This window comes from Equus przewalskii, chromosome 9 (assembly GCF_037783145.1).
Source record: "Equus przewalskii isolate Varuska chromosome 9, EquPr2, whole genome shotgun sequence".
In the NCBI taxonomy this organism is placed as follows: Eukaryota; Metazoa; Chordata; class Mammalia; order Perissodactyla; family Equidae; genus Equus; species Equus przewalskii.
The window spans coordinates 14717067-14745029 of NC_091839.1; the positions used below are offsets into that span (position 1 = coordinate 14717067).

The following is a 27963-nucleotide window of genomic DNA, read 5'->3' on the forward strand; positions in this document are numbered from 1 at the left end:
CCCCATCAGGGGACTGGTCCTTCTTCGGCGTGTTTCTTTCTCAGTGCCCACAGGAGATGCAGGGCAGAGCTCACATTTCAGCTCAACGGCCATGACACACAGGGCCCACGTGGAGGCCCTGAAGTTTCTTAATTATTGATTCAAGCGGACATTGATCAATAATTCAACCAATCCTCATCCAACTAGAAAGCTGAAGGTTCCGTCTGATTTACTCAGAGGTCCTCCGGACCAGAGGGTCTCACTAGTTCTCATGCCCAAGAAAATTCTCTCTCCCATCCCACACCACCATCTATGAATAATTCTCATTTTCCTCAAAAGCGCAGGATAGACCCTCCACCACCGGGGTCGCCAACTCACCAACAACCCGCCCAGCTCTGAATGTTCAGACTGACAGGGGATGGGTGAGGCTCTACCACCCACTTGGCAAGATTTTTTTTTTTTTTTTTTTTGCTGGGAAAGATTCGCCCTGAGCTAACATATGTTGCCAATCTTCCTCTCTTTTTTTTCCTCCCCAAAGCCCCAAGCATGGTTGTATATTCTAGTTCTAAGTCCTTCTAGTTCTTCCATATGAGCTGCCGCCACAGCATGACTACTGACAGACAAGTGGTGTGGGCTTCACACCCAGGAACTGAACCCCGAGCCACTGAAGCAGAGTGCACTGAACTTCAACCACTAGGCCACCAGGGCTGGCTCACAGGACTTTTGGTCTCAGTCCCTGAAGGCAGGGAGGGCTCAGAGTCACCTGAAGACCTTTGCTGGCCCAGCTACTTGAAGGGTGGGGGCCACTGAACTCTCTCAGGTGATGTCTCAATATGGCTCCTTCCTGGGCCAGCTCACTGGACTAATGCCCGTCACTCATTCAAAGCCAAGACTTGGGCTCCCTGGATTTTCCTCCCTGCCAGGGCCCTCATCAACATCCCTCAGGCCCAAACAAGGTACCTGTGCATCTTCTGATATCGATTAAAACTAACTAGGCACATTCAGATTGGAGACGTGTGGTAGCCGGCCTCCAAGATGGCCCCAGGACCCCTGCCTCCTGGTATGCACACCCTTGGGTCGTCTTTGACCGCATGGTACCAGGGTGGGTCTGTGGGACCAGCAGATTACAGAGGACGTGACGGTGTGTCACTGCCGGGGTCAGATGTTAAAAGTCTCTGGCTTCCATCTTGGTTGGGTGCAATTAAGCGCGCTCTCTCTCTCTCTCTCTCTCTCTCTCTTTTTCTCAGATCATTTGCTCTGGGAGAAAGAGGTCTATGTGGTGTGGAGGCCTCTCGCCAACAGCCACATGAGTGACCTTGCAAGCGAGTCCTCCCACCCAGAGAAGCCTTCCGGAGGCAGCAGCCCCAGCCTTATTACAACCTTGCCAGACCCTGAGCACCAGAAACAGCCAGCCGAGCTGCTCCTGGTTCCTGACCCTCGGAAACTGCGTGAGACAATCAATGTTGGCCGCTTTCAGCTGCTAAGTTTGGGGCACACGATCACAGATAACCAATACAAGAAGGAGGGTGCTTGTGCTTTTCCCACACAGCCTTGCAACACATGGAAAGTGCACTTCTGTCTGTGAGAACTAACTCAGCTTTCTCCCCAGCGCCTCACACAGGCCCTCACGCTGGCGAGGCAATCAATAAATATGTGATGGAAGTAAACACTCTAACAACAGATTGCTAACTCAGGTGTACAACGTACAAGAAAATGGCAAAAGGACCATTACGATTCCCAGAAAACACCCATAGTCATCAGCTTAGCACAAAATGTCAATGGCCATGTCAAGGCAAGCCTTACCTGTAGTTCCAATAATGCTGTGAATGTAAAGTTACATTTGCATAACTCCCGCTAAAACTCACGCGTGTGTGTACAAGGAATCATACATACAAACACTGACAGCGATGCTATTTGTAACAGCAAAAAAATGAACACTAAACATCCGTTAAAAGTGAACCTATAAAGCCTGTGGCATACGTAGAAATCAAAATCTGGGCACTAGGTGTGCACGTTGGCATCAGAATGTCACGGCTCCCAGGCCCTCACAGTGGACAGACAGGGAATATGTGTGCATATGTCTGTGCGCACACACACACACACACACCCATAGGCACCTCTCCACATATGTCTACACCCATGTCTACTGAAAACCATGAGCCACGTCAACGCCTCCTTTCCCACTGCACACCACAAAGTGCATTCCAGGGTTTTCTCTTTCCGTGTCTGACAGCGAGAACCCTGGCTCCCTGGACCCTGGGTGTATTTACTTACCTGATCAACCTCCTGTAGGGAACTAATCTCTCACATTCATTGTCACTGCCTCTCCCACACACAGGTTCCTCGGCCCCCGGCCTCTGCCACCCCCCTGCCAGGGTCCTCCTTGCTCTGCTTGGGGTCTGACTCTGGAGACGAGGCGGCCTCTTCACGGCCTCACTCTCGTGCCACTCGGACTCGGGCTCCGTGTGGGTGCCCTTGACATCCTGCGTGGGCTCTGATACCCCACGCCGGGCTACCCTCATGCGTGGATGCCCTCCGCCTGCTCGAGCTGTGACATGGCATACCAGCAAGCGTCCCCGTCCCCGACATGGGTGCACGTCTCACCTGCTCCGGCTCCGACAGCCTACACTGGATCTCCCTTTGCATGGACACCATCGCTGCACCTGGGCTGCCCACACTGGGGTCTCCCCCCCTTCTCACCCACTCTAGCCCTGTCACCCCAAAACAGATTCCCTCCCTTGTACAGACACTTGCCTCACCCACTTGGGCTCTGAATCCCCGTGCCAAGCTGCCATCCCGTGCAGATGCCCTCCTCACCCTGCTTGGCCAGTGACGCCCTCCACACCCTGATCAGCCTGTGACACCCACAGCAGGCCACCCATCCTCAATGGCAGATGCCTCCCGAACTCGGCCCCACCTAGGGCCTCCCGGATTGAACTGCTCAGGAAGGGGAAGGTGAAATTCTAATTTAAACTTTTTAAGAGATTAAATGTTTTCAAAGAATATCTGTTGTAGGAAAACTCTCTAAATGGTTAATTTCTTAACTTTAAAATGCATTGTACAAAAGTATGAAAATACAGATAAGTAAATGAACACAGAAAGTCACTTGGGATGTAACTTACAGATGATCTTTGTAAACTGGCATATTTATAATCTTCTAGTATATTTTCTACACACACACAAACAACATCCCTTTTTTAAAAAGTGACCATTTCTAAACGCTAGTTACTCAACATACATTATAAATACCTTTTTATGTTGGTAAGTATCCCTTCTTATATCAATAGCTACAGTGTTTTCGATTTCACGGTCTAACCATAATTCATTTACACCTCCTCTTACATCACACACTTAGCGTATTTCCAATTGCTTGTTCTCAAACAGAGCTGTGAGCTGCTGGCCGATGGGGAAGCAGCATTCTAAGGCCTTCTGATACAGGATGTGAAATTCCTCCAGACAGAGTGGTGATGGTGAAGGTGGCAGGTTCATTGGGGTAAATCCACAGCATTCCCCAGGTCCGTGGCCAGACAGGGCTCCAGGGCTTGTCCTTATGTCACTGGAGCATCGAGGAAATACATGTACACAATGTATAGTGTGTAAATGCTAGAAGCCTACCGGTTAGGAGGGACCAACAGGCCCCGAAACGCTGCAAAGAGAGCTGGGGCAGCCTCCCCAGCATAGAGGGCTGCGCGGTGGGGCCTGGGTGGCAGCAAGCTCTGGGTGTCCCAGCAGAACCTCCACTCACCTGCGCACAGGCCCTCAGGGACCCTGGCGGCTTCTCGTCCTGCTCTTCCATGCTCTCCTCCCGGCGGGCAGGGGCCCGAGGTCCTGAGCTGCAAGGAGAAGCCTGAGTACAGCATCATCGTGCAGGGCCACCATGGCGTCCCCTCCCTGGATAAGTCTCTGCTCCCAGGATGCGCTCCCCATGGCAAGCGTGCTTCTAGAAGCTTCTGCTCAGACTCCTGCCCGAATAGCCATGCATGCACATGTAGTCCCTCTCCCAGGCCGAGACTCGGCAGCTCCAACCCGGGTCCTCCACTATCCGGGCCTCAGGGCCACCTACCCGTGAGCCAACCTCACGCCCAAAGGCGGCCTTCCGCCCACCCCCAAAATCGGCAGCACAAATCAGACCCTCCCTACCCCCCTGGGTCCTGGGACGCCCACAAACACCCAGCACATAGAGGATCCCCTAGTGTGCACCCCTTCCCCTCAAGCTGAATCTGCAGCCCCAAACCAGCACCGTTTCCTAGGGCAAGCAGCTGGCTGGGGGATTACGGCCCAGAAGCCCCCTCCCTAACTAGACGCACGAAGCTCAGAGCTCGAGACACAGCCCCACCCTCCCCGGGTCTCCCCTCCCCTTCACCAGCCCTGAGCCTGCAGAAACCCCTCGCGGCCTGCCTCCCACTTCCCGCTCAAACAGCCAAGCACATGCACACAGCTCCAGGCACCCAGGACCTGTCCCTCCACCGTCCTGGGGTCCGCTGGCCCCGACCAGAACAGCGCCAGTCCAGATTCCCACCCCCAAACCCTCCTGGGCCCTGAATTTGTAGCTCTGACCTGGTCCCTCCACCAACCTGGATGTAGTCAGGCCTAAAACGGCAACTGAGCCCAGGACTGGGGGCCTTGTGACACATACCAGCACAGGCCAGCCAAGGGCAGCCTGTCCCAGGCAGGCCCAGAATGTATACCTCTGGAGCTCAGCTGTCTTTGTACCGACTAGGTGTTTCTGAGTCTGAGACAGAACAGCCCCTGGCAAATGCCACCCTACACGCTCCACTCCTGCTCTCTCTCTTCCTCTTACCCGCTCCCTCACTCCCAGTGGACTCTCACTCAAACAGTATCGTGTGGGCTCACAATGCAGCTGTACTGGACCCTGCACCCAAACCCAGTTTCCTCCACAGGCCCCTACTTGAGCCACACCTGCTCAGGTTGCTGCCTAAGTACCCTCCTGGGCCCCTCAGGGACATCCTGTCCTTCCACTAACCTGGCCATCACCCAGCGGTGATGAGGGCACCGTCTGCACAAAGACCCCAATACCCTCTGTCTAAGACCCACCTCCAGGACAAATGCTGTGTGTGTGCGGCACAGAGGGCCCTGGTGCAGCCCTACCCTCTGCAGTGCAGTCTGCAGCTGCTCCCTCCACCCACCTGGGCATCCCCCGGCAGTACCAGGGTCCTAAGACTGCCCACGTCTCACCATCCTGCCCAGATGCCAGTGCACGTACAGCTGGAATAGCCTCGGCTCTCCCAAGATGGGAACCCGCAGCTCCAAACTGGGGCCCCAGACTCTACTCCAGCAGCCACCGCACAGGGGCCACCCACCCAGGTTCTCCCTCCTAGTGACATATCCACGCACACACAGGGCAGGTTCACGCCCAGAACCGGCATCCAGGACCTGGGCTCTCTGCCCGTCCTGCTCCTGAGAGGAGAAGCTGCATCCCCACTCTGGGCCTCAACCCACCTGGGACACCACACGCACCCACAAGCCCCCGTGAAGGTTGTGGGGTCACCTGCCCCACAGCCTGCTTGCCATCAGCACACCCGAACACTGGCTGGAGCACAGAGCTCCAGAATCAGCCCCAGGACCAGGGCACTCACCCGCCTGGGGGGTCTCAAGCTCCTGACAGGGCAGCTTCCACCGCAAGTGGGCCCTTTCGCTTCCTCCTGCCCAAACATGAGCCCCCGGGTGACAGACAGAGGACAGACCCTTCCAGGTCCAGAGCTGCAGCCCAGACTCTGTCCCTCTCCCAACCTGGGCATTGTCATGCCTGCAAGCAGAGCAAACGCTGACAAAGGTCCCGGGAACGCCTACTTCATCCTCACGCCGCCGGCAGCATCCTGCTCCCTCCCCAAACAGCAGTGCTGGCAGCTGCTGCAGCTCTGTCGTTCCCGCTCTCGGGGTCTGCACCTCCACCGCAGCGTCTCCACCAGACTTCAATGCCCTGGGGCTCTGCCCTATGCTCCCTGGGTCCCAGGATGATCCCTCGGAGCCCCTGCTTCGCATCCAGACACCCCCAGCACGTGCAGGCAGTGCTCCGCCTAGAACCTGCCTCTGGGCCCCGGTCCCGCCTTCATCCTGGGCGTCTGCAGTCCATCAGCGACTCCTACTGAGGGTCTGCTGAAGGAGCACTGCCTATCCCGGGGCAAGAATGTGCAACCCCAGCCTGGTCTCTCCTCTACCTGCAGGGTGCCCGCAGGCCTGCGAGAAGAGAGGCGTCTGTTCCAGGATCCCGGCTGCCCAGAATATCGCCTCCTGCCTCGTCCTTCCTACTCAAAGGCCTGCTCAAGGGGATCGGGACAGTGGCGCAGAGCATCTCCTGCAGGGACCAGAATCTGCAGCTGAGCACTCCCTCAGCCCGGTCGTCCTCAGGCCCTCCATTAAACAGGCGCGGCATTGGAGGAGGGGGAGGCGAGGATCTCCCCCGCACCCATGCACTTGACCTGTCGCCCACCACGGTGGGCACCCTCAGGCCCGGGACCAGAGCACCACGTGACCCAGAACCGCGCACGCGCGCAGAGCACAGCCCCGGCCAGCTGCAGCTGCACAAGAACCCCCACCAACTTCGGGGACCCGAAGCTGAAGCGCCGCCCGCGCAGGTCCCAGATCTCCCACCCACACTCCCCAACCCAGCTTCCCGCCTAGACCCTGCGCATGCGCGCACGGGGCTCCCAGCGCCGCCCCGCCCCTCACCAACCTGGGCGTCCGCGCGGCCCGGCCTGTCCCAGCTTCCGTGCCCGGCGCGTCTCTGCGGCAGGACGAGCGCGGCTCAAGCAAGCCCTGCTCCGATTCTGCACACGACAGACTCGGGCTAAGCGTGTTCGCTCCACCCCCCAACTCGGCATCCGCAGCGCCGCTCGAGTTAAGCTCCAAAGGGCCGAGACGCACGGCGACAGCCAGCGTCCGCGCGCAGGACAATGGCTGCGCTTCTGGCCGAACCCGGAAGTGCTTTTGGGGTCGGCGAGCGGGAACTACAATTCCCAGAAGCCTTCGCGGCGCGGGCGGCGAGGAGGCGGGGCTCCAGCTCCACGCGGGCCGTGGGTGCGGGGATGCGGCTGGATGGGGAGCGGGCGTCAGGTCCGGGTGTTCCCGGGGGGAGGAGCGGGACCCGCAGGCGGAGACCGGGGTCCCGATGCGTGGGGAGTGGCTGAGTTGGGGAAGGCTGGCCTCGGGCCCCGCTTGACGCCCGCGACTGGCCCTGACATGGGATCCGGAGGGGAACAGCGGGGACCCCTCCCGGGCGCCTGCTGCCTTGTCGGACGCTTGGCCTGCACCGTCTCCTTTGGTCCTTAAGGCACACCTGTGATAGTTGCGACAAACCCCTTTTCCAGTCCCGTCACTTCCTATCAAGCCCTTCGAGAATCTGATATGTTTTTGCAGTTAATAATAATAGCAAAATAACCAGAATCCTTTTGTTTTTTAAATCTTCTTCTTTCTCTGCCTGTAAGGCCTTTAGGATCTGTACCCTACCCCTCCCCTTTTGTCTTTGCCTTCGTCTCCTGACCTTTTTCCTGGCTAAGCTCCAGCCACGCTGGCCTTTCCTCCTCCTCTAACTCTAGCAGGCTCCCACCTCAGGACGTTTGCATGTGCTGTTCGTGCTGCCTGGCCTGCTCCTCTTCTGAGGATTCCAGCTGGCTCTCACCGTCTGGTCTTTAGGCAGGTGTCACCTTCCCATGAGACATTCCCCCACCAACCCTTGGAAACTTGCAAACCAACCCTTCACTCCCCAGCTACTCCCTGTCTCCCTCCTCATCTTTATTTTTTCTATAGAGAAGTTTTCACTAACACACTCAATTTTTTAGATACGTATTTGGTCTGTTATCTATCTGCCTTCATGGCTAGACTGTCAACTCTGTAAGCAAAAGGATTTGTATCCGTTTTGATCACTGCTGTCTCCGCAGCACCCAGGGTACCTGGCATGTAATAGGTGCTCAATAAATATTGGGTTTTTTGGTTTTTTTTAAGAAACAAAGGTTCCTGGCCTTAGGTTAAATGCTTTAATATCTCGCTAACCAGCACACTCGCCCTGTGAGCAAATTGTGATGTTTATTTCCACTTCTCCAGTGAGGATGCTGCAAATTGGAGCCCTGTTGTATGAAAATACAGTATTTTAAAGTTTTTTTTAACAATGTCAAAGCACTCCTGTAGTTTTTCTCATATAAATCCTGACTTTTAACAACAACAACAAATTATTGCTATTTGACATGTAATCTGTGCCCCCAACATTTCTTATAATTGGTATTGTGGTTGATTTTTAAAAAATATTTATTTTTGGGGGCCAGCCCCGTGGTCTAATGGTTAAGTTTGCATGCTCCACTTCAGTGGCCTGGGTTTGTGGGTTCGGTTCCCGGGCACAGACCTACACCACTCGTCAGCCATGCTGTGGTGGCAACCCACATACAAAGAAGAGGAAGATTGGCACAGATGTTAGCTCAGGGCTAATTTTCCTCATGCAAAAAAAGAGGAAGATTGGCAACAGATGTTAGCTCACGGCCAATCTTCCTCAGCAAAAAAATATTTATTTATTTATTTTGTATCTGGTTAACCTACTGAAATGTCATGAATACCTTTGGTATCCATTTTATCCTCTTGGCTTTTCTAGTGAGACAGTCATCTACAGATAATTTCGTTTCTTGTTTACCAGTATTTTTAGCCAGATAGTCCCTTTCATATGGGATTGTGTTGGCTGCCATTTGCAAAATAATGTCAGTAAAAGTGGCATTCTTGTTTGTGTTCTCTTTTAACTGGCATGCCTCTGATGTTTGAGGGTTAAATACAATGTTAGGTTTTAAGTTGAAGTGGGTAGCTGATTATTTTTTTTTTAATTTTTACTATACAAATTTCAAACAAAAGAGTAGAGAGACTAGTTTAATTACCCCCAATTGGCCTATCATGCAACTTAGACAATTTTCCACTCCATCGTGTGTCATCTGTACCCCCACCTGTGCTTTGCACTCTCCTCATCGCCCAGTGATTTGGAAGCGAAGCCTACACATGATTTCATCTGTAAACATTTCAGTGTCTGTCTGATAGATAAGGACTGGCATTAGGTACAAAGAATACAAAATTCCTATTATTAGTGGACGTCATTACAAACCAGAAGACCCAAGAGAATTAACTAAAAGAAATTAACGTCAAGGAGAGTTTACAAAGTCATTGAATATGAAACGAATAATCGTGGACGTTTATGTAACACGCTGCGCCAGGCGCTGTTGTATAGCCTTATAGAGATTTCTCATTCAGTCCTCGTAGCTACTCTTAGGAGGTTGCACTGTTATTTCCATTTTACAGAAGCTGAAACTGAAGCCCAGAAATGTTAAGTAAATTACCCTAGCTTGTATTCTAAGGACAGAGCTGGGAGTTGGGTCCAAGAAGCTGGATTCCAGAGTCCGTGCTCTGAATTTCTAGATTATATTGCCGTTTGCCTACACGTCAATATCTTCGTCTACATCAGCACTGCTAAGTTTGCAGACAAGACAGCTAAGTTCATGTTTATTCATAATAGAAGCCAAAAAAAAAAAAAAAAAGAAGAAGAAGAAACCTTCAAAATCCTGCAAGACAGATAAAAAATGTAGAAATGCCATATTGCTGGCTGTGTTGCAGAGATGTCCAGGCTTGCAGATCGATCAACAGATTGAGTCCAAATACAACAAAAGCACAAGGGGATGCCGTGAGCGTTCGCTCGTCCTCCTTTTTCTCTGTTCACCTGTTTTTGTTGTTATAGTTTTCCTCTAAGATATTCAGACGTTAAAGCATTGGTAATACGTAATTTAAGACTGACTGTGTCTTTTGTCTGGTCTTTGTATTTTTCTTTCAAAATGAACAAGATGGTGCCGATTCCAGGAGCACTCAAATCCTGACCTGACCCTAGTATTACAGGGACTTCAGAACAGCTCCTGCTGAGACACGGGAGCTCCTTCTAGAAAGATGCCCATTCCGCCCAGAGCTTCCCTCTGTCAGTTGTTTGGGGATTGACTGAGACCCAAGTTTCATACTCAGCTCCTGCTGGCCCGGAGTTGGGGGAGCTCTGAACCTCTACTGAAGAGCGAGGAGGTCGTGGACCCATTTGTTCTAAATGCTGGAAGATACTAGAGGGAGAATGACTTGTCCCTAGGCTATTGGCGGAGACGGGGTCCTTGGCAGAGGAGAAAAAAAGGACAGTCCTTTCCCTGTGCTTGATCGTGTCCTCAAACTATAAACGTTGGAGGGACCCAGGGCTTAGCTGTCAGCCCCTGCTCTCCTCTGTCTTCCTCCGCTGTCTTTGAGATCTGTAAGGCAAAGGGTTAACTCAACAGGCCAGGATTGCTCAAACCCTGAATAGTCCCAAGAAAGGCCTGTTTTCGTGACTAGATCTTGGCCAGCTTCTAGGAACTGAACTCTTGTCATGTTCTGTCTGATAAAAGTGTGTTTGCATCCCTGAGGCCTTGAGCCATGCGGTCCCAGTGTGTCCAGATAGTTTATGCAGACAGTGTGATCCGTGGATGACACCTTTCCTTCTGGGCGTCTGGAGCTTCAGTGACCGAGGTCGGTCCTACAGGTAGCATATGCCTATGTGACTGACCCCCTATAAAAACCCTGGACACTCGGGTTGGGGGTGAGCTCCCTGGCTGGTAGCCCTTCACACGCCTTGCCACACGCCATCGCTGGGGGAATTCCCACGTGACTCCACTGAGAAAGACACTTTGAAGTTTGCACCTGCTATGTCCAGACGTCACCCTGTGCACCTCTTCCCTTTCCTGATTTGACTCTCTGTCCTTTGCTGTAATAAACCACAACCATGAGTATAATGACTTCTGGGTCCTGTGAATCCTTCTAGCAAATCATCAAGCCTGAGGGTGACTTGGAGACCCCCGACACAAGATCTCATCTAGCCCCGTAGCTTTGAATTCCGCTGACAATTCCCAGAAGTGACTCCACAGCTGTGATCTATCTAGACTTTTATGAAAAATTGCCTCCTTGATTCTCAAGTTGATTCTTGACACGTCTAAACCACGTTCTTGATTTCCCTCTCTATCCCAAATTTGCTCCTCTCCCACTGTTGCCTCACAAAATGGCCAGCCAGTGGGCCAGATGCTCTGGCCACAAACCTGGGAGTCATCCTTGACTCCTCACTCTCTCTACCTTCAGCAAATCTCATTCTCACCGTCTCCACCCCTGAATTCCTTGGGATTCTGAGCATCTCGTGCCTACTCCGTCCCGGGTGCCTCAGTCCCTCATTTCATTCTATGTTTTCTCCCTTCATCTCTTTTTTGTTTTGTTTTGTTTTTGTTTTTCAAGCGTACATCGTTATATTTTGATTTCTGTATAGATTACATCATGTTCACCACCCAAAGACTAATTACACTCCATCACCACAAACATGTTCCTAATTATCCCTTTCGCCCTCCTCCCTCCCCCCTTCCCCTCTGGTAATCACCAATCCAATCTCTGTTGCCATGTGTTTGCTTGTCATTGTTTTTATCTTCTACTTATTAGTGAGATCATACAATATTTGACTTTCTCCCTCTGACTTATTTCACTCAGCATAATACCCTCAAGGTCCGTCCATGTTGTCACAAATGGCTGGATTCCATCGTTTCTCATGGCTGAGTAGTATTCCGTTGTGTATAAACACCACATCTTCTTTATCCATTCGTCCCTTCATGGGCACCTAGATTGCTTCCAAGTCTTGGCTGTTGTGAATAATGCCGTGGTCAACATAGGGGTGTGTGTATCTTTATGTGTGTTTTCATGTTCTTTGGATAAATACCCAGCAGTGGAATAGCCGGATTGTATGGTAAATCTGTTCTTAATTTTTTGAGAAATCTCCATACTGTTTTCCATAGTGGCTGCACCAATTTGCACTCCCACCAGCAGTGTATGAGAGTTCCCTTCTCTCCACATCCTCTCCAACACTTGTTGCTTCCCATCTTGTTAGTTATAGCCATTCTGTCTCCTGTCATCTCTTAACACCTCCTTGTTCCTTATCCTCTACCATGATTTGAAAAGACGCTCCTTGACTGACCCATGCAAACGTCCCCCATGCTCATCTGCGGCTGACTCACACTCACCCATCTCCCTGACTGCTGTGTCCGTTGACAGCGTTTGTCCGTCCTCGTGATGCAGCCGTGGCATCCCCAGCTGCTCGGTCTTCCAGCTTGGCCTTCTAATTCTTGGCCACCTTTGCCCTGTTTCTATTGCCTTTAGAGAAACATGAGTCAAAAGCCTAAGATTTGGCGGGAGCCAGAGTCCAGAGGTGAACAACTCATTGAAACGGAATGTCACAAGGTCTACAAAGAGAATGGCTGGGACAAAATATGCACAAATAACTGTCATTGAATATATGAGGGAGGGAGACATATTCAATGACATTTATTGGGTGCATGGCTTTTCTACAACTTTGGGAGAAAGGATCTCTGCTTCCGTCAGAGTGAGGGGTCCGTTTGGCAGTAAATGCTGCATTTTGAGTTCACAAGCACCTGTTACACAAAGAGAAAAGGTGAGTTTTCCATTTTCGGGATGGGCCCTCCTGGTCTACCTGCTGTAGCCTCGGGCCCAAAGACTCCGGCACTCTCCTTCCCCATCCTTGGAAATTCCCAAGATCCTCTTCCTTTCTCACTGCCCTTCAGTCCCGCTGGCACCTCTCTCTTTCCTGGGATGGTCCTATACTTCCCCGCTGTGGAGGACAGACTCCACAGTGGCCCCCATAATCCCACCTCCTGGTACTCATGCCCTACGTTATCCCCTTCCCTTGGGGGCAGGACCTGTGACTTGAGTCTCACCGATACAATATGGTGAAGGTGATCAGATGTACATGATGGCATGCACACGATTCTGTTACATAAGAGCGTGACTTCTGCCCTAGCTTTGTAGAAGCAAGAGGCAATGTGGTGAGCTGCCTATGGAGAGGGCCACGTGGCAAAGGACTAAAGGTGGCCTCCAGCTGACGGCCGGTAGGAAACCGAGGCCCTCATTATGACAGCCTGCGAGGAACTGAATATTGCCGATAACCACGTGAGCTTGGCAGTGGATGCTTCCCCAGGTGAGCCTCGGATGAGACCTGAGCCTTGGCCAACACCTTGATTACAACCCTGCAGAAGCCCCATCTACCCAGTGTCTGGACTCCTATACCCACGGAAACTGTGAGATAATAGACATGTGTTGCTTTAAGCTGCTAAGTGTGTGGTAATTCATTATGCAGAAACACATAACTAATACACCCACCTCAGGGCCTTTTCACCTGCCGCCTCTTCCTTGGAACGTTCCACTCCAGATCCTTTGTGTGGCTCACTGCATCCCTCCAGAACATAGCAGACACCGAGTTGGCTGACCTGACATTCGTCCCTATGTCTTCTTCTCCATCTGCTTCTCCTGACGAGGCTGGGAAGGTTAACACCTCACTTTCCCAGCCTCCCTTGCAACAAGGAATACCATGTGACACCATTCTAGCCAAAGAGATATAAGACGATGTTTACTGGGTGAGATTTTTCGGAAGCACCTTTGCTCTACTGACAAAAAGGAACAAATGTGGCTCCCGTCCCCAGACCCTGATGAAAGAGGGACTTAAGAGGCTCAGCTGTACCAGCTCATAGCTGATTGGAGATCTGGCAAAACTAAATGCAATCCAGACAGCGGCCTGAGCCGACGTGGTTCTCCCGTGGAGAATTTGAACCTGGAAACCCTAAATGGTAGGAGAGGATGTTGTTATATATACTCTGAAGTTATAGAGGGGTAGTGACCAAGAAACTTGCATAGGAGTTCAATCTGGATTGAGCAGAATGGAATGAATTCACAGATCAGCAAAAATGAGCAACCACATAAGAGAGAAAAGGTTCGTGATAACATCCAGTCCCCACGAGACCCACAAGTAATTTCCAAAATTGTGTTATCTGAGATTCCCCAGTGTTCTCCCAATTAATCCCCATTTTATCTGAACTGCTTTCAGAAGGCTTGTCTTTCTTATTAAAAATCCCTAAGAGATATAGGACATTCACATCTTTTGAGAAGGGTTCATCTGTCATTTGGGCTAAAATCATCCACTCTCTAACCTATCCTCTGATCTGCCCTCTGGAATAACAGGGAACACACTTGTCCCTCGACCCCAAGCCAGCACTTCAGACACTAAAATATTGGAGTTCCGTGTCCCCAAACGTTCTGTTTTCCAAACCCAACAAAACACTGTCAGTTGGACAGGGATTTGAGACCCTGTTCTGCCTCCTCCAAGTCTGATGGGTCACTGGCTCCTTCAGAGCATTAGGGTCTAAAGTCCATCCCCGGATGTGGAGTAGTCTGGCTGTCCTGACGACAAGGATGTTATCCCCTGAGTTCTCTAAAGGAATTTCCCTAGTCCACAGAGCTAGGAAGCCATCGCCTGCATCATCTTGACTTGCTATGGGAAGCTCTGCTTATGTCTGGATGAGCTAATAAGTTTCTTCCTCTTGGTTGATGAAATTAATCATACTTCTCTTTTTCATTTGGCCACTGGGAAACTCAAAAACAAATGAGAAGTATAGCGACAGATACTATATAAGTCCAGCATATTTCCACTTTTTATCCATATCTCGACTTCCTACTATTATTAAAAATATTTTCCTGATTGTGATTCCTATCTCTAATTTAGCACCGTTTTATGGTGTGGTATACAAGCTTGCTGGGAACTGCCTCAAATTCCCCACGGGAGAAATGTAGGGAAATATCATGAAAGAAATGAAGGACTGGAAAGAAAAGGAAACAAATCAGAAGGAGTAGATCAGTTAGCAATGCAACTGAGAGGGATGTGAAAGGCATGAATGGAATGGAGGGAAATGGAATAAAGTAGAACAGAAAGGAAGACAATGGAAATTAAAGGCAGGGATGGAGTGGAATAAAATGGCTTGGCGTCCAAAAAAATGTGTATGAAGGGAATAGAATGAAAAGGAAAAGAATGAAGTGCAATAAGATGGAGTGGAAAGGAGAGAAACGAAATGGAGTATCAGATCAGAATGGAAAAGGGTGGAAAGGAAATGAACTGAGTGAAAGGAAAGGAAGGGGCAGAAAGCTGTGAAATGAAAGCTAGAGAAAAGGAATGGAGAAGAAATGACAGAAAAGTAGTATAACAAAGGGAAATCGAGGGAATTAAAGAATAGAAGTGAAGGAATGAAATTGAAAATAATGAAGAAGTGATGGAATGGAATGCTGTGGAAGCCAAAATAATGAAATGGAATTGAATGAAACTGATGCAAGAGCATGAAATGAAGGGAATGTAAATGAAAGGGAACGAGAAGGACTGGGGTGAAATGGAAAGGAGTGGAATGAGAGGACTCGAGAATAAGAAGTTGAAGTGTGGAACGGAAAGTGGCAAAGACGAGTGGAATGGAGTGCAATGGAAGAGAATGAAGGGAGCAGGGGGAAATGAAAAGGACGGAGTAGAATGGAATGGAACACAATAGAGTGGAGTGGATTGGAGAGGAGTGAAAAAGGAACAGAATGGAGAACAGAGCAGAAGGGAACGGACAACAGTGAACTAGAGCTGAATGGGAGGGGAAGGGATGGGCAAGGGGAAATGAAGGGGAAAGAAGTACATAGGATGAGCAGAACGGAATGCAGTGGAATGAAAGGAAAGCCAATCAAACAGAAATGAATGTAAATAGGAACATGGAATAGAAAGGAATGGAGTGGTGGGAAACATAATGGATTGAAAATGTGGATGGAAAGAACTGAAATAAAATGGGATGGGGAGGAAAGGAATGGAAATGAAGTGAAGCGATGGGATGGAAATGGTGTGGACAGGAATGGACTAGAAGGTAGTGGAATGCAGAAGAAATGAATAGGGTGGAATTAAAAGGGAAAAATAAAAATGGATAAAATGTAATAGAAAGATGTGGGAAAGAATGGAAAGGAATCACATAAGAAAGAGATGAAGGGGCCGGCCCCGTGGCACAGCAGTTAAGTGCGCACATTCCGCTTCGGCGGCCCAGGGTTCACTGGTTCAGATCCCGGGTGCGGACATGCACATCACTCATCAAGCCATGCTGTGGCAGGTGTCCCACATTTAAAGTAGAGGAAGATGGGCACAGATGTTAGCTCAGGGCCAGTCTTCCTCAGCAAAAAGAGGAGGATTGGCAGCAGATGTTAGCTCAAGGCCAATCTTCCTCCAAAAAAAAAAAAAGGAGAGAGAGAGAGATGGAAAGGAACACAATAGGATCAAACAGTAGAGTGGGATGGAATGCCAAGGAATGAAATGGAGTGAATACAAAGAGATGAAAAGGAATGGAATGGCAATAAGGGGAATTTTGTGGAAAGAAATCGAATTGGAAGAAATGGAATGGGGAGGAATGAACTGGAATGGAATAAAACTAAATGGAATGGAAAGTAAATGAGTGGAACAGTGTGACAAAGAAAGAAATAGAGTGAAGTTAAAGGAATAGAAGGGAAAAGGTGGTTGAAAATAATTGCCATGGAGACATGAGGAATGCAGTGAAATGGAGTGGACTGGAAAAGAACGGAACGAAATGAACCAGAAAATGATAGAATGCAAATGGGTGGAATGGAATTGAAAACATTTTTGCAGGGAAATCCTCTCAATAATTTATCCCACAGACTCTTCAGCAAGGAGGAAAAGGCTGATCGGTGACAGCTCTTGACCTGTCCAAAGGCTCAACGCGGCATGAAAATACCTCATCGTTTGCCTCCATGTGTCCTAGGGTGGAGAACAACGGATGCAACACAGGTTTGCGCAACGGGCTTCCTGGGGCCGTGAGAAGAGCTTGAGGGTGGCTCCTTCTGCAGGTGAACAGAGAGATAAGTTGGGGCCCACAGGCACGATTGCCTTAGAATCACAGCCTAGAAAGTGCCAGCTTGCTCTCTTTACAGAGCCAGAGAAGAAGAGATTCCCGCAGGTTCTTACAAAGAATCAGAAGCGGAAGCAGATGTAGGACCCAGGGCCCCGTCCTTGGCCCAGAACTCTTTCCTTTCACCTGGCTACTCTTGCAACCTCTACTCCAAGACTTCCTTTTCATCCCAGGACATGCTAGGCCAATGCCACCTCCTTGGCAATCCAATTCCAAGCCCTGGAGGTGGAAGGAACACAGAACAGGAGCCAGAGTCCTAGAATCTGAACCAGCTCCCTGGGAGGCCGTGAGCCACGTTATCCCCATCCCTGGTCCTAAAAGGCCCAGTGGAAGATGTAGACAGGATGGTTTCTCAGACTTGTCAAATACAAAATTCTCACGTTGCATTCCCACGGCAGCTTCTTTAAGCAAAGCCGGCAGGGCCAACATTCCTCCTAGATCTGCTCTGGGGAGTCTGGTGGCAGCGTTTAGGGGGGGAAAAAAGGAGTGAAGAGGTCATGGGGCTTGGGATGGGGGCCACCCCTGGAGATTCTCAAAAATAGCTTTGGCCTCAGAAGCAGTTATATCCCTTCTGATTGCCAGAGGGGCTCAAGGCTGGGGATTGTCCTATGCAAGAGCAGAAAGACAAGAGAAGAGATGGGAAAGCCAGGGAAGGCCTTGGGATCCCCGGAGAAAGCAGGGGAGGAGATGCAGACAGACCCAAACCAGCACAGGGTGTCCTCAAGAGAACACACCCCACCCCCACCCCAAGATCTGGACCTGGAACAGCCCTGCTGGACTAGGGAAGGGCCAGTGAGGGGAGCAGGAAGGGTCCCTCTGGAGCATCGCCCACGTTTTTGACTCCCACCTGTCCTTGGAGTTTGGGTCTATTGGCATATGCGGGCCGCCACCAGTCTAGAGAAAGTGAATGCCGGCCCAGGGCTGGAGTTAGGAAGAGATAAGGGAGAAAGGACTGTTTTTCTTGGTCACTCCCATCCCCAGGAAGGAGGTGGCAGGAACCTTCCTTCCTTCCTCCCCAGGTCTCTCCATCACATCTCCAGCGAGCTTGACCTGGGAATGTCCTAGAAATCAAGTTCTGAGTTAGATATGGCTGTTGGGTGACACGGATGAGGACAGGAAGTGAAGAGCTAGCCCCAGTTGTGCCAGTGGGTCCTCTGTAGCATGAGTCTATCCCCTCTCCTTCTGGGCCTCGGATTTCCTCTCTGTAAAATTGAGCTGGAGTGGCTCTCTCTGGAGGACTTCCATTTCGTGAGAGCCATCCTTCCAGAATCCTAGGCTGGAGACGGCTAAGATGTTTTATTTCACCTTTGGCCATCTCCCGTCCATCAGTAGAGGGTGCTAGAAGGCACCGTGTTGAGATGGTTTATGAGGCTGGTTTTGGATTCATCAGGCAATTTGCGGACTTTCTTTGTAAAGCCAGAAGGGGAGCACTGGCACCTGGCTCCCCTCCCACACACATGAAGGAAACAAACACAATGTCTGTTGGGTTTCTCACGCAAACCGAGAGTTTGAGTCTTGTCTTATTGAAATTAACGTCAACGACTGGAAAGAGGGATACAAGGAGTTTCCAGTCGGGACATTCCAGGAGAGGAGAAAAATCTTGCCCTTGCCCCCCTCCTAAATATTCTTTCAATCTTCGTCTCTCCCCATCCTAACCCCATGGCTGCCAGGATCCCTCACCTGCCCTCATCCGGTCTCCCCATCTCAGTCTCAGATCCTCCACACAGCAGCTAGAGGGGTCTTCCTCAGTGCAAGCTTGCACATGTGTTGAGGGTGCTCAGTATAGGTATGCGGTGTATTTTCTGTGTTGTATGTGAGGATGCTGAGTGTCTGTGACGTGTGTGTTGTGTGTGTCCATTGGGTACATGTTATATATTGTGTGTATATGTGTTTTACATGAGAGCATGTTGTGTGTCTTTGGTATTGTTTCTTGCATGTAAGACATGTGTGTCTGTTTTGCTTGTGAATATGTCCTGTGTGTTACATATGTGTTGTGCATATGTGTATTTTGTGCATATGTTTTGTGGGTGCATGTGTACAGTGTGTGTGTTGTGTGTCTGCAATGTGTTATATACTGTGTGTTGTGTGCATGTTACATGTGTGGCGTATTCTGCAGTGTTGTATGTTACATGTGTGTTGTATGTGAGTTGTATGTTCTACACATGTGTGAGTGTGCTGTGCATGTGTGATTAATACTTGTGAGTGTGTGGCTCTATGCGTGCATAGCATGTGTGAGTGTTGTGTTAGTGCTTATATAGAGAGAATCAACTTCCCCCTACTTCCAGAGAATCAAATCATGGATACCCCACAGAGAGCTAACGAGGTCTTCTTGAGGTTGTGCCAAGCCAGGTCCTTCCCTGTGGTCGGAGCCCTGCTTTGCCACCAGCCACATGGTGGATCCTCTTCAAACTCTGGGGTATTTGTGTGGCTCTGATTCTCAGAGAAACAAAGGAAAGGAACAGGAAGAGAGACTCACCAAGAACGCACACTTTAAGAGCACCCAGGCGGTACGGGTGGGTGGCATTGTTGAGCACCAAGCACCTGTACATGCCCTCGTGTTCCCTTGGACACAGCAAGGATGGTGGTTGTTCTTATGGTGGGAGATGAGATGGAAACATTGGGGAGAAACCAGGAATAGACAGGAGGTGGGCGAGACTGTTCCAAGAAGGTCATGGTGGAATCCTGTCACCTCAGCCACCTCCCCACTGTGCACACCAGACTCCAACTTGATTTCAGTGGGATCAGGACCACCCGGGAGGACAGGAACAACCACACCAGTAACACAGCATCAGCAACAGCTCTCTTAGGGGGGACCCAGGGTGTCAATAAATATTAATATTTCTCTTCTCCCCACACAAGCCCTGGATCAATTACGAACGAGATGCAGGAGTCTGATGGAGATTGAACCAGCCTTATCCCTGGGGAGGCAGGATTGGAAGACACGTCCAGAGCACGCCAGTAAATGCTCTTTCCTCACCCCAACCCAGGCAAGATTTTGGACCACACATCTGAAGGTTAAGGAGCTCAGTTTCAGAAATGTCAAGTTGGATGTTTCCAGTAAAACCCAAGTAGAGACGTCAAACAGTTACATGGCTGGAGTTCGAGGGTAGACAAGTCCATATTTGGGTGGTATTTAAAGCTGGGAGACTGAATGAGATCACCAAGGAAGTGAGTGTTGGTGAGGGGCTGGGGAGAATGGAAAGTGACTCCCAGTTGACCGTCAGGTAGGTGGGGTCGCTGCTCTGGACCTGGAGGACGCCCCAGGCTTCACACTGGGAAGTCCCAGAGTCTTCCCACCGGACAGTGAGGATGGGAAGGGTCTTGCATGTGCTCATGAGACACCAGGGGGAGACTGCTGGAGACTCCGTGGACGGTAATGTCGACATCCGTGCTGTCACAGTAGAAGGTCACTATCTCCCTCTGCTCTATGGCAGTGAGCTGGCTGACTGAAATGGTGGGCTTGGCCAGCAATTCTGCACAAGGAGAGAGAGAGACCAAGCAAGACGTGGTCACAGAGGGACCCGGAGAGAGAGGGATGGATTAGAATGACCGAAAGACACACTGGAGATGAATGACTGGGCTCAAATGCCAGATCTGCTCCTCAATCTAGCCGTGATCTTGGGTAACTTGCCCTCTCTGAACCCCGTTAAATGGGATTGTACAAATAAAGCGGAGGGTCTGGGACATGACGATGGGTCAATTAATAGCAGCTGCAGAGAGAATCAAGCTCGTAAGAGGGATGCTAGTCAGGTCCTGCTACCCACTTCTTAGCCAGTCTTCCCCACCCACAGCCGTGACAGCCACAGCCCACCCCTTTACCTCTGCCCCCAGAACAAGGGATCCCACTGGTTGTTGCCAGACCCTGGCTGGGCCAATCAGACTCATCCTGCTTGGGCGTGGAACCGCTAGAAGGTTCTTGAGGTGTGGAGGCAGAGATCAGAATGACAGCCTTGTTTTCTGTGCCCACATCTCTGAATCTGCCTTGAGGCAGGGGTGTCCAGGGGGTCCCAGACATAGAAGGAACACATCCTTCTCACTCCGGGTGGTGTTAAGCAGGTTGATGCCAAGGATGAGCTGGGCTGCAGCTGGCAGACTCCATATAGTCAAAAGCGAGGCTGTGGGGGAAAGAGGAGGCATTCCGGGGGTTGGGGGGTAGGATGGGGGTGTCCAGTCATGGTCTTCATAAGCAGAGGGAGATCTGAGGGCGTGACATGGCACCCCACCCCTAGAGGCTGGACTCCTGCCATGTGACTTTCAGCATGTTCTTCTCTTCTCTGAGCCTCAATTTCCCCAGCTGTAAAGTGGGCATAAGATCTCCTGCATCCTGAGGCCGTTGCAGAGCGACAAGGAACATTGGGAAGCTTTGCCTGGGCCCTCTGAGGGTCACTGTGCTCTCTCCAATGATGGTCACTCTGTGGGAGACACATGATCGGCTGCCCCATGCCCCACAGAGGGAGAAGGATGCTCAGAGAGGTGAAGGCACCTTCCAAGACTATCTAGGAAGAAACAGAAGCTAAACTTGACCCTGGCCTGCCAAGCCCCCAAGGACCGGGCTCTCCACACTGCAGAATTCCTCCTGCCAGCCCAGGGATGGGCACAGACCCTCTCTCTGGTGAACGGGAACTTCTTCTGTCATCTTTGGTGGGAGAAATTGACCGCTGGCATTTTCTCCAACTGGCCCTTGGGGGTTCCCTTGCGTGGAGGAGGAAAGGGGAACAAGACAGCAGGAGTTCCTGGCTTTCCATCGGGCCATTCTGCACACGGTTTTATGGATGCTCGAAGACACAGTGGATATGGGTGGGGACCCTCAACCCCAGCAGCCGTGCTCCTGTGCAGCTGACCTTGACACCCCAAACCCCTCCCATCAGCCCAATTAACAGAGGCTGGCAGCCACTCCCCTCTCCATCCCTCAAAAGACCCCACTTTGGCCCAAGCATGGCCCATTCCCCGCTCAGTCAGTGGTTAAGCTCTTAGGATATTTGGAAGCAAATATGGATTCTGGTGGTCACTGGCTCTAACATCACGGGCAAGGGGCCTTCTCCTCGTAAGCCTCAGTTTGTTTAACCGCAAAATGGGGAGAATAGTAGAACTCAGTCCATAGGGTAGTGCTGAGGTCTGACGGGGTATCAGATGGGACGTGCTTAAAGCAGCTCATAGTGTTCAGTCATTGTTATCATGTTTATTGTTATTTCCTATGTCTGTGTTTTTCTGCTTCCACTGCTCTTAGAGGTTAAGAGCTCAGAGCTGGACTGCCTGGGTTTGCATCCCATTTTTTGACATTTTGAGGAGTGAGTGCTGTCCTTGGGGTCTCAGTTTCCCCATTTGTAAAATGGTATCGTTCCTGCCTCATATAATGTCATAAATCTAAACGAAATAGCGTGACTGAAAGCGTTCACGGCGGGGCCTCATCACGCCAGTCCGACGTGAAGACCTGGTCCTCCTCCCTGCCTCCTCCCCAGAGGCCCTGCCTTCTGTCCCACCGGGAGGAAGCAGACCTTGTTGAGAAAACCACAGACACGGCTGACAATTCTCAGCCCCGCGGGAGGACTCCGGAGCCCTGCAGCCCGCCGGGGTCAGCCAGGAAGCTCCGGCCAGAGGGAAGGGCCAGGCTCAGGGCCACACAGCAAAGCCGGCCTGAGCCCTCGCCTCTGCACACCGCACGTTGCGAAATCATTTCTTTGCCTCTAAAATGCTTTTCTTATCAAAATATTCCAGATTCCCCCTTTTGCCTCAGTTGCCCTTTAAGGATAAAAAAAATGCCCCTCCAACTCCCCTCTCTTCCCCTCTTCTCCGCTGCAAATTCACAGGCACGTCGATGACAGCGGCTCCCAGGACAGACAGGGAGGAACTCTGGCCACCCTGCTGCACCCAGAGCTCACTTTCCTTCTCCATCCAGAGAGCAAGGTGGAAAGGGAGAAAGAAAACCCTGCCCTTTGGCCCGTGGGTCCCCTTGAGAACTATGTGCCCTTCCTCATAAGCCCCCCTCCCCAGCTCTTTGCCAGGATGAGGAGCAGTCAGGGAAGAAGTGGTGTCAGGGAGGGACGACTCAAGCATGCCAGAGTCAAAGGGACCAAGAACCAGGATTACAATGGTCAACAGCAATGACAGACAACGAAACAATAGAAATATTATCGGTGGCTTCTGTGGTCGAAGCCTTAATAAAACCGGTGCCAAGCTCGTCTTGAGCAGCCTGGAAGCATTAAGTGAGCTGAAATGATGCTAGTGATCCAAATTCCTGGTTGTAAACAAAGGGTGGGAGAGCCCCAGGGGGCGCCTGACCCAGCCTGGGGGGGAGGGGGCAGGGAGGGCTTCCTGGAGGAGGAGACATCTGAGCTGAGACCTAGGAAAGGTTCAATATACGAGAATTGCTTTTTTTTCCTTTTTTTTTAATTCCCTATGGGCAAGACAAGCTGTTGGTCTTTGGGAGCATATAGACCAAGAAGATTTAATGTCATCAGTCAGATCAGAGAACGACCATTAGTCATGTATTCATTCATTCATTCATTCAACAAATATCCCGTGAACTCCTCCTCTGTGCCGATCCCTGTGCCTGGTAGTGTTGGCGACACAGCAGTGACATCCCTAGGGTCCTGCCCTCATGAGCTCACAACCCAGTAGGGGAAACACACCTGTCCCCAGACCAGGACGACCCAGATTGGGCAGGGCTGGGATGGGGGAGCACAGAGGAGGGTGCCTGAGCCAGTGTGGAAATCAGAGAGGGCTTCCTGGAGGAGGAGACAGCTGCTCTGAGAGCTGGAGGATGCAGGAGTGAATCAGGTTGGCAGAGGGAGCAGCGGGTGAGAAGTTGCTGAGTTTGAGGCACGGAGGGAGGTTCAGGCGGCTCCAGAACAGAGGCAGGGAGAGGGCGGGTGGCTCAAGAGAAGGCTGAGAAAACTCAATAAAGATTCCTTAGGGCACAAGGGGCCCCTTGGCATGGTGGGAAAGAGACCTCGGCCGCCTCGTCTTGCCGCCCCTGTTTGGGACTCACGGCTGCCACGGGACGGTCACCAGGGATCCGCTCCTGTGAAGCCTGAGGCTGAGCGAGCTGCCCCTGGAGCCAGTCTGCAGGGGCTGGGATCCTGGCTGTTCCGCCTGCTGACCGCGTGGCCTCGGGCACGTCCGATCCCCTCCGTACGAGGGCGATGACGGTGGTTTTGCCTCCTCAGAGGCCCTGAGGTTATGAGCGGAAGGCTGGCATCCGAGTTCTGGGTGCCTCACAAGGTGGTTGTGAGGATCGAATGAATTAAGGCTGGGAACAGCACCTGGCACAGAGTAAGCGCTCAGTACCTGCGAATCCCCACTGTGGTCGTGACCGCCGTGTGCTGGAATACTCACAGCAGCCCTGAGAGGAAGGTGCTCACTCAGTCACTCAACACACTTTTCCTGAACACCTGCTGTGCCTGCCCTAGGTGCTGGGGGGACAGCAGGGGACAGAACAGAGAACTCTGTTCTAGCGGTACAGGCGACAATAAACAAAATAAATAGGTAAACGACACGGGGTGTTAGAAGGGGATACACACAGGGGACAGATGAACAGTAGAGTAAAGTAAGGGATGTGGTTATCCCACCTCGTGGGTAAGAACCCCGGAGCTCAGAGAGGTGCACTGACTTGCCTAAAGTCACAGGGCCTCTGGGGCCAGGGATTCTGGTCTGCTTGGCTCTTAGCCTCCGCGGGTGCCACCTTCCAAGGTCCTCAGGTGGCTTCTGGCTCTTTCGAGCCCCGTCTCCTCTGTGCGCTGGGATCAATCCACGCCTGTGCCCGCATCACCCCCCCACGCGCCTAAACTCTGCAGCCCCCGTGCTGAGGGCAGCTGGTGCAGACGAGCCCGGCATTCAAGGGCTGGTCACCCACCCTGTTCTTCCAGGGATTTCTGAGTCTTCCAACCACCCACCCACCCCTCAGCCAGGCTTCCCTCCAGATTGCCTCCACTCAGCCCCGCCCCCACCCCGAGGTACCCTCCCCTTTCTCCTCTCTACCCCACCCAAGGGGACAAAGCTGCCACGGGAGTGGACGTCCCAAATCTGCCCCCTCCTGCAGAGGCAGGTTTTTTGTTTGTTTGGTTGGTTTTTTGCTGAGAAAGACTGGCCCTGAGCTAACACCCGTGCCCATCTTCCTCCACTTTATATGTGGGACGCCTACCACAGCATAGCATGCCAAGCGGTGCCATGTCTGCACCCGGGATCGAACTGGCGAACCCCGGGCCGCTGAAGCAGAACGTGCACACACTTAACCACTGCGCCACCGGGCCGGCCCCTGAAGCGTTTTTTTTTTAGAGGAAAGAAACTGGGGAGTGATTACCTCTCCCTTACTATGCAAGTAACCCCAAATCTGTTAAAATAGCTGACCTCTGCCACAAACCTCGGTTTCTCCTTTTGGAGCAGAGACGGGGTTCAAGCCCCAGCTCCCTGGGTGCCCCTGGGCGTCCTGTGAAGCTTCGCTGAGCCTCCACGTCCTTATCCGTGAATCTAGTCTAAAAGTCACAGCGAAGGGCCCAGGACACCCTATCTGCAGAGGGCATGGAGCAGCACCAGGTATACAGAAGGCACTTAATAAATGCTAACTATTGATAGTTTGCCCCCAGAGAGCCCCACCCCCAACTGGAGTAGCCCTTGCCAGAGACCAGTAGTGTGGCATGGTGGCACCCCGCCCCATCTACAGAGATGAGCCACAGGCTGCGGCCGCCACCGTCGGACACTCGCATGTCAGTGACGGTCGGGGAACCGTCAGCGCTGCCTGTCTCCCCGTCCCGAGCATCGGCACGGTGGCTGAATTTAAAACGGAGGATCCGGGTAACCTGAGTGGCGGCTGCTCCTCAGAACCAGCTGTGGGAGATGAGATTCTGAGGGAGGCCCTGGACTGACAGGGTGACGTTGTCTCCCTCTGTGGCCCGTGGAGAGATGGCCGTGGCGGTGATGGTCAGCTGGGCAGACACCTGCTTGCCGCAGGAGCTCAGGAAGATGGCTGAGGGAGGAGGCAAGAGACGCTATCATGGGGGCCCGTGAGCGGTGTTCTTACTAGAGTCCTCCCCTCCTAGATTCTCACTCAAAGGAGTTTGATAATGTGGGAGGGAAAAGCACGTGCAAAGGCCCTGAGGCAGGAGGGAGATTGTCATTTTGAGGGAATAGCAGAGACTTCAGTGTGGCAGGAGCTGAGAGAGCAAAAGGGAGAGATGGGAGATAAGGCCGGAGGATGCTCTTGGGATTTTGGGCAAGACAGTGATTCACCACGTGGGACTGTCCCGTACATTGCACGTAGTTTACTTTAGCACCTCGGGCCCTCCACTTCACTACTGGCTCCCTCCACATTGGAAGATAACCAGGGAACATCCCCAGACATTGCCAAATACCCCTAGGGGGCAGTACGAGCCCTGGTTGGGAATAATTCATGCAGGCTCATGTAGACCGCTGGCACGATTGTGTTCTCAGAGAGTTAGTGAACCCCTGGAGACTTCTGAGCTGGTGGGGAACGTGATGCGCCTGATGTCCTGCAATGATCCTTCTGGCTGCAGAGTGCATTGATTCTGGCGTCTAGGGTAGAGTTGCCACATTATTCAGGTCCACAGGGTGAACAACCGTTTGCCTGACAGTTGCAATGTGATTCACATAACAATGCAAACGGTGCTCCCAGCATTTGTGCAGTGCACAACCTAAACAGCTCTCCGTGGCAACCCCAGGCAAGGCAGAAGCAGGGGAGACCGGTTAGGAGGTGACTGCAACAATCGAGGTGAGAGATGTCGGAGAAACTGGGATCTGAAGCCAATAGGGTTTGCTGACAGAGGAGATGTGGGGTGTGAGAGAGAAGTCAGAGATGACTCTGAGGTTGGGGGCATAAACACCGGAAAGAATGGAGGTGCTCTACCCCGAGATGTGAAGATGCAGGGGGGCGTAGAAGGTCGGGGAAGAAGATCAGGAATTATAGTCATTAATTGTCACCTGTGAGACAGAGCCATTTCCAAAGTCCACGGCCTCTGCGGGGACCCTCTGCGGGGCCAGCCGTGTTTTCGTGATGCCTCAATGGTCTAACTGTCCTTCTGCCTCCTCCCGAATGGGGGCCAGGCCTAGAGGAGGAGCAAGAGTGTCTGAGAAGTCCCACCCCGTGCAGCGGTCTTGGTTTTTCCCTTATCCCCAAAGACAGTCGGTCAGTCCTGCCCCCTGAGTCCAGCCCCATCCACCCCCGATGGCCCCGTGAGGGTGACAAGTGCCCCAGGGACTCGGGCGTGAACCTGGCAAGGGGCCTGGGTTTGGGGCAGGGTCCCCTCGCACCAATCAGGGTCCCACCAGGTCCCTCCAGCTCTGAAACGACCCGCCATCCAGCTCGGACGCGGCCCGGGCCCGGAAGAGCAGCTTGCCACTGCGTTTGCTGACGGGCAGCGTGACCTTGTGCCCCAGGCCAGGCGGGGCGGCCTCCGCGTGGCCAAGGTCCTCTGTGTCCCGAGAGGTGCCAGGCATGCAGTGCTGGCCCCGGGTGGGGTCACAGCGAGGTTGGCACCAGCCTGGTCTCGGGGTTGATTTTTGTCAGGCGTCTGCAGCCTGGGGTGGTGGTGTGGATGTTGAACAGCTTCCAAGGCCGTGGGCGTGAGTTTATCAGAACAGGTGGCAACAAGAGAAAAGGTCAAGGTGACTCCTTGGGTCCCAGAGTCAGCCTCCCAGTTTCCACCAGTAGGGTCCAAAGGCCTTGGGATGGACGGGCAAGCAACCTGCATAAGGGACACTTTGAAATCAGCTCCATCCTTGGTTCTCAAAGTCTGCAGGCCACATGGGAAGGGGGGTGGGCGGAGAGGATGCACAAATACATATTATCAGATCAGCAGGGGAGAAAATAAGGGAAAAATAAGTCTGAAAACCACTGCTCTAGAGTTTTAAAATGATAGCGGCCGGTACTGGCTAGAACAGGCGAGCTTTCTGGAGAGAGGATTGTCAAGATGTGTCCGAAAACATAAAATGTGAATTCTCTCTGACCTCACAATCCTCTTCTACTGATCTTAAGACAATCGTAGATAAATGGAAATATTCACTTCTGGGCCAATCACGAAAACGTTTACAGCAAGAAAAAAAATGGAAACAACCAAAATAGGGTGTTCGTGAAAAACGCCGTGGTAAATCCACTCGATGGCATATTTTGCAAATCTGAAAAGTGAAATTAGAGCAGAGCATTTCTCTGCAGTAAAAGCTGTTCCCA

At 51.8% G+C, this 27963-nt stretch overlaps 2 protein-coding genes across 2 annotated transcripts in view; both read right to left on the bottom strand.

Moving 5' to 3' along the window:
• ZNF180 (zinc finger protein 180) overlaps positions 1–6901 on the bottom strand; it is a 22631-nt gene extending 15730 nt beyond the window's left edge. Inside the window, exons 1-2 of the mRNA XM_070632897.1 lie at positions 6674–6901; positions 3725–3812 (exon numbers count right to left, since the gene is read on the bottom strand). Of these exons, the coding sequence (XP_070488998.1) occupies positions 3725–3775 (51 nt within the window). The 5' untranslated portion in view covers positions 3776–3812; positions 6674–6901. The remainder of the gene's footprint in view (positions 1–3724; positions 3813–6673) is intronic.
• On the bottom strand, positions 6839–27233 carry CEACAM20 (CEA cell adhesion molecule 20). Its single transcript, XM_070559524.1, is given in 11 exon segments — positions 6839–7031; positions 19272–19348; positions 19350–19470; positions 19472–19537; positions 19998–20108; positions 20110–20253; positions 20753–20801; positions 20804–20899; positions 25384–25550; positions 25647–25746; positions 27092–27233. Coding segments are annotated over 11 exon segments (1266 nt in total).
• Between the last annotated feature and the right edge of the window lie 730 nt (positions 27234–27963).